The 6,844-nt window shown below is 51.9% G+C and overlaps 1 protein-coding gene across 1 annotated transcript; it reads right to left on the reverse strand.

The window, feature by feature from the left end:
- Positions 1-1,316: 1,316 nt before the first annotated feature.
- On the reverse strand, positions 1,317-6,590 carry LOC134298237 (uncharacterized). The gene is made up of 2 exons (XM_062977710.1): positions 4,827-6,590; positions 1,317-1,598 (listed from the first exon to the last, which is right to left on the reverse strand). Exons 1-2 carry the CDS (start codon positions 6,372-6,374, stop codon positions 1,557-1,559), a joined length of 1,590 nt encoding a protein of 529 aa, XP_062833780.1. The 5' UTR covers positions 6,375-6,590; the 3' UTR covers positions 1,317-1,556.
- Positions 6,591-6,844: the final 254 nt, after the last annotated feature.

The following is a 6,844-nucleotide window of genomic DNA, read 5'->3' on the forward strand; positions in this document are numbered from 1 at the left end:
GGGATGATGGGTGAGGTTTGCATGTGAGATCAAGATCAGGTGTGGATAATGATGACAGGGCGGAGGCCTCATCATCATCAGATAACAATGTGTAAGATAAAATGGATTTTGAAGCGAAGACTTTGCAGAAGGCAAGGTGTCCTTTTGGACATTGAGTTGTCGCTGCCTATTCTTCTGTTGGGCTTGGGTCCTGCCTGTACAGCTTCATGTTCCTGAATCCAGTTTGGCTCCTGATAACGGCATCAGTAGTTCCTGGTTTGGCGTTTCTTGGCATCCCCTGTGTTCCTGAATTCGGTTTGGCTCCTGACGACGGCATCACTACTCCCGGTTGGCGTCCTCTTGGTTCCTGAATTCGGTTTGGCTCCCGACGGCGGCATCGCTACTCCCAGTTGGCTTCTTCTAGAACCTGAATCCAGTTTGGCTCCTGTCGGCGGCATCGCTACTCCCGGTTGGCTCCCTCTTGGTTCCTAAATGTGGTTTGGCTCCTGACGGCGGCATCGCTATTCCTGGTTGGTGCTCTTTCGGTTCCAGAATTTGGCTTGGCTTTTGGACATTGGCAATGCTTGCTCTCGCTACGGGTGTGCCTTTGGCTCTCTCTTGGCTTCCTGTGACATAGTTGGGCGTGACCGCAGCTTCAGTGACTCTTGGCTGAAGTTAAGCTGGATTATCAAACAAGATAATCCGGATTATTTTCTGTTCCTGCATTATTATTTTTTTACTTTTCTTGAAGCAAAAGACTGTTTTCAAGCCCAGGCACCGCCCCACTGCCGGCACCATCTTGCTTTGGGGAGCGTCTCTGCTCCCCAAAGCGGCAACCTAGGCTCCTTCCTGCCGCAGGAAACAGGAGTTGCCTCGATGGTGCCCCCAACAACATGGCGCCACAGGCAAATGCCTAGTTTGCCTGGTGGTAGAACCGCCTCTGCATGTAGCCTCAACCCCTGCCAATGTCCTCCCCAAACATTACGGCCCGCCAGCCAAGGAATGCTTTCATTTAGGGACCATTTCATCCTAGATTTTGCATTTTCCTCCACCACAAGCAGGCATCCCAGAGTTTTCCATTGCTGTGAAATTTGCATGACCTCGCCTACTGCCCTTCCTTTTAAATCTGTCTGCATAACAAACACAGCAGAACTGAGCAGCAACTAAATTTACTGGAGGAGTTTGGGAGATTGACTCCACATGGTGGAAGTTGTAGTTCACCCTGCCTCAAGTCAGAGCACTGTGACTACTACTGGGGAATTTAGAGGAGTTGTAGTTCACCTACACTCAGAACTGTCAGCTCACCACAGCCGCTCCTGAATGAACACACGAGACTCTTTGTGGTATCACCAGGAACTTTTACTGTAGGAAACATGAACATCAGAAAAGCCAAGAATGGGAGGCTCCGGCCAACCCTCCTTTATATACCCTCCCCCTCATTTGAACAGTCTCTTCCCGCTCAGTAAAACCCCGCGCAAATTCCCCGCCAAGTCCATCAGCCGTTTCTCCTCCGAGTCCTGGGACGCAGGTGTCTTATCAATGTCAGTGACCCTGAAACTCAGAGCCACATCCAGGCTCTAGTAGCAGGGTTCTGACATGGCGTCCTCCTCCCCTTCGTCCTGGAAGGAAAAGATTAAACACAACTATTGTTCTCCGCTGTCCAGAGTTCCTTTATACTTTTTTAACAGGCTGCAATGGAATACCGGGTGTACCTTTCCTAGGTCCTTTGGTAGCCTCAGCTCATAGGTCACTTCGTTTATTCTTTTTGCTACCCTGAATGGCCCTATATAGCGTGGAGCCAATTTCTTGGATGGGAACCCCAATTTCAGGTTTTTTGTGCTCAGCCAAACCAGATCTCCTTCGCCCAATTTGTCCCCCTCTCGGCGCCTACGATCCGCAAAGAGCTTGTACTTCTTTTGTGTTTCCCGCAATGCCTCTACCACGGTTTGCCACCCTTGCTTGATTTTGGCCGGCCATTCCTCGTCGGTCTGGCCCTCCCCTTCCTTCCACTCGGGTAGCCTGGGGAAAGGTGCCACCTCCTGTCCGTATACTATTTCGAATGGGGCACGACCTGTGGCCGAATGTACGGCCCCGTTAAAAGCCATCTCAGCAAACGGAAGAAGGTCCGCCCAATCATCCTGTCTATAATTGGTGTACATCCTTAAGAATTGGCACAGTGTCTGTTGGGTACGTTCGACCCCCCCGTTGGTCGCGGGATGAAAGGCCGAGCTCAGGTTCCTTTCTGCTCCTAACAGCTGTAAGAATTTTCCCCAAAATTTTGCAGTAAATTGGACTCCCCGGTCACTAATTATCTTGTCGGGACACCCATGTAGGCGATATACATGCTTCACATACAAATCAGCAAGTTTTTCAGCTGAAGGAAGTTTTGGCAGAGCCACAAAGTGTGCCTGTTTTGAGAATAGGTCCAATATTGTCCAAATGTATCTGTGGCCTCTGCTGGGGGGTAGTTCGCCTACAAAATCCATGGCTACGCATTCCCATGGCCTCCTGGGCTCCACCACCTTCTGCAATAGCCCCTGGGGCTTCCCCGGTGGTGTTTTTCCCTCTGCACATAATTCACACTGCGTGACGTATCCCCTGGCGTCTTTCCTCATTCCGGGCCACCAGCATTGTTTGGCCAACAGTTTAATAGTCCTGGTGGGGCCTAGATGACCCGCACCCTTGTTATCATGGTACTTCCTTAACATTTCTCGTCTTAAACATTCAGGAATATACAATTTCTTATTTACAAACACCAAATCCCCACACAATTCTCCCTTTTCTTTGTTTGTTTGTAACCATTTGTCCATTCCATACGCTCGCTTCAACTCTTCCTCCCATATTTCTCCTCCCCCCGTGGAAATGGCAGTACGTTTGTTTTCTTTGGCCGCTTGTGCTCGAGTTAGTACTGCCAGGCCCCATTGCTTATCAAGAAAAATACTCCCTTCAGATTCCTGAATTCCTCCCCCGTGCTGAGGCATCCGAGAGAGAGCGTCAGCGAGTATATTATGTTTCCCCTGGAAGAATCTGAGTCTGAAATCAAAACGGCTGAAATATTGGGCCCATCTAATTTGCTTCGCTGATAGTTTACGAGGGGATCTTAGATACTGTAAATTTCTATGGTCAGTCCACACCTCAAACGGTGTTCCACTTCCTTCCAGGAAGTGTCTCCAGCACTCTAGTGCTTTTAGAATCGCTAAGGCTTCTCTCTCCCAAATCGGCCAGTTTTTTTCTGTATCGCTAAACTTTTTTGACAGATAGCCACATGGCTTCAGGTTCCCCCCCTCGTCTTTCTGTAGCAGAACTGCCCCATATGCCCGGTCTGACGCATCGCAATGTAATACAAAGGCTTTAGACATATCCGGGTGCTGTAGGACAGGCTCCTCAGTGAAACGCTTTTTAAGGGCTTCGAAAGCTTCCTGGCATTCTATTGTCCAGGTCAGTTTGGCCCCTGGGGCCTTCACTTTGGCTGTTTCTCCCCTGCCTTTAGTCTTTAACAAATCCGTTAATGGCAAAGTGAGGCGCGCAAAGTCCTTGATAAATGTTCTATAGAAGTTTGCGAACCCTAGGAAGGATTGCAGCTGCTTCCGTGTTTTGGGGGCTTCCCACCCCCTCACGTCTTCTACCTTCGCAGGGTCCATCGCCACTCCCTGGGAGGAAATCCTATACCCCAGAAAGTCTATCTGGTCTTTATTGAACTCGCACTTGGCAAGCTTCGCATACAGTTTTGCTTCTCTCAACTTTTGCAGGACTTCCCTGACTAGTTCTATGTGTTGCTCCTTAGTCCGAGATACTAACAATATGTCATCTAAAAAAACAAAGACTCCTTTGTACAACAATGGATGCAACACTTCGTTGATTAATTGCATGAACGCGGCGCCTCCGCCGCACAAACCGAAAGGGAGCACACGATAATTGAATAATCCGAATGCACAGGAGAAGGCCGTCTTCCACCTGTCCTCTGGTTTAATCTGCAATTTATGGTACGCTTCAATTAAGTCCAATTTAGTGAATATCTGTCCCTCCGATAACTGGGCGATCAAGTCCTTCACTAAAGGTAGGGGGTATTTATTTCCAGAACTGATTGCATTCAGGCCCCTGTAGTCAATGCAGAGCCTCAGCGTTTGGTCCTTTTTCCGCCTGAACAACACAGGCGCCCCTAGAGGGGAATTTGAAGGCTCTATGAAACCCCTCGCTAGGTTTTTATCAATGTATTTTCTCAGTTCCTCCTTTTCCCTAGCTGACATCGGGTATATTTTTGCCTTGGGAAGCTCTGCTCCTGGGACTAGCTCTATCTTCACTTCAACTCTCCGCTTCGGTGGGAAACTGTCTGCTTCCTTCTCATCAAATACGTCCACAAAATCCCGATACTCTGGGGGTAATTTATCTGCCAGTTCTGCTATCCTGATAGAGTCTTCCTCCCCCCTTTTCCCCGGCTCTCTCTCCACTTCCTGGCTCCCTTCTTCCAACTTCATCCTGAAGATCATGCTCTTATCCTCCCAGTTGATTTGCGGGTTGGCCTGCCCCAGCCATGGCATGCCTAGTATAACATTATAGCTGGCTATTTGTGATATCACAAATGACACCTTTCCTTCCCAACTCCCTATCTTACACTTTACATCTTCGGCACTGTACTTAGCTAATGATCCCGATGCTGTGGATCCGTCCAACTGCGAGAAAGCTATTGGGGATTCTAGGTTCGTTCTTTCGCATCCCAATCCCTCGGCTAATTCAGGGGAGATGATGTTCCTGGAACATCCACAATCCACAAATGCTTTGCAGGTTGCTTGTTTGCTGCCACTTTCAAGCTGAATGGGGACCACTATCATGGCTTTGTCCTGACTTACCAACCCCCCCGAGTGGTGCCTCATCGGTGGTTCTTCCTCGGCGCGTTTCCCTGCCACGGCTCTTGGTTTGGGCGGGCCTCCGCCTTCCCCTTTTCTCTGCCAGCACTCGGCAGCCCTGTGGCCCAAACGGCCGCACACGAAGCAGCCCCTCCTGCTGGTGCTCACGTTCCCTGTCGGCTCCGTTCTCCTCCCGGCTGGGGTTGATCCCTCCTTCCGGCTCCCCTCTTTCATCTGCGGCCGCTGCTGTAGCCCTCCTCGGTGCCTCCTCGCCTGGGCCAGCGATGTCTCGATGCGCCCCGCCAGCTGAATCCATCCGCGCAGTGTGTCAGGCTCATCACGATGCACCGCCCAGGAGAGGATCTCCCGCCTGAGCCCCTCTTTGAAGAGTTCTATCTTTGTCACTGCAGACCATTCCGGCACCTTTTCAGCGAGGCATTGGAACTCCTCCGCATACTCAGACACCGACCTCTGCCCCTGGGAGACGGTCTTCAACTCCTCCCTCGCCCGGATCTGCTCCAGTGGATCTCGGAAACGGGTCTCCAGGGCCCCCATAAAGCGTCGGAGTGACCCCAGACATGGGTCGCGCCGCGCGTGTAGTTGAACGTACCAGCTGGCCGCTCCCCGCTTCAACACTGCACCAATGGCCCGTACCCGGCTGGATTCCGTTCTAAAAGTGTGGGCATTGTCCTCCATATAGCCCCTCACCGTGGTCAGGAAAAAATCCAGTTCAGAGGACTCTCCCCCAAACTCGATCCTTAGTTCCTCTCGTCTCGGTAGGGGTCCCTGTGGTGGCAATCCCCAATCCTCCGCCCGTCGCAAGCCCCCTTGCGGGCCAGTGGGCCCCGCTGCTGCTTCCCTTCGTCCTGTGCCACGCCCGGCATTCGCCAGGGGCACCAGGGTCTCAGTTGGGAGTGTAGCCGAGATTCTCGGAGGCTTTTCCCCTTCGTCGTCACTCTCCTCCACCCGCGTCAGGCTCGTTCGGATCTTGGGCCGGGCACCGGGCTCCTTTCGCATTTCCCTTCCCTTCGGTGCTGGGAGGTCTGCAAAGCCCTGGCTGCTTCCCATGCTCACGTCCCACATTGAGCTAGCCCGGAGTTCCCTTCCTCGCTCCGGCTCCGCCAAAACCGCCAGGCGCTCCATCGCCCTCGACATCACTGCCAGGGTGGTCTCCATCGCCGACATCCTCTCCTCCAGAAACACCATCTTTTGCGGGCCTGGGGAAGGTGAACCTTCCTCTCCTCCGGTGCTATCTCCCCGCACCACTCCGCGCCTCTGGGTTACCCCATTTGGCTGGGCATAAGCGGTGGATGACGCCAGGGCCGCCAGCTGGTGGAACTCAGCGTCCGTCTCGGGAGTGGCCCTTTCCGACCTTCCTCCTCCGGCGCCCAAGAGCTCTTCATCCTCCACTTGCATGTTACACCTCACCGCTACAGCGGGATGGTGTCCGTATTCTTGGCTTAGTGTCAGCTCACCACAGCCGCTCCTGAATGAACACACGAGACTCTTTGTGGTATCACCAGGAACTTTTACTGTAGGAAACATGAACATCAGAAAAGCCAAGAATGGGAGGCTCCGGCCAACCCTCCTTTATATACCCTCCCCCTCATTTGAACAGTCTCTTCCCGCTCAGTAAAACCCCGCGCAAATTCCCCGCCAAGTCCATCAGCCGTTTCTCCTCCGAGTCCTGGGACGCAGGTGTCTTATCAATGTCAGTGACCCTGAAACTCAGAGCCACATCCAGGCTCTAGTAGCAGGGTTCTGACACAGAACGCTATGAACTCAAACAATGATGGGTCTGGACCAAACTTGCACTGCATATCCGATATGTCCAGATTTGAATACTGGTAGTTTTTGAGGGGAATTGGCCTGGACATTTGGGAGTAGTCACCGATGATGGACCAGGACCAAATTTCACACACACAGTGCCCATAACCAACAGAACATATTGGACAAGTTTGGGGGAAAGGGAGTTATAATTCACCTGCATTCAGAGAAACAGTGAACCCCACCAACAATGG

This window comes from Anolis carolinensis, chromosome 4 (assembly GCF_035594765.1).
Source record: "Anolis carolinensis isolate JA03-04 chromosome 4, rAnoCar3.1.pri, whole genome shotgun sequence".
NCBI lineage: Eukaryota > Metazoa > Chordata > Lepidosauria > Squamata > Dactyloidae > Anolis > Anolis carolinensis.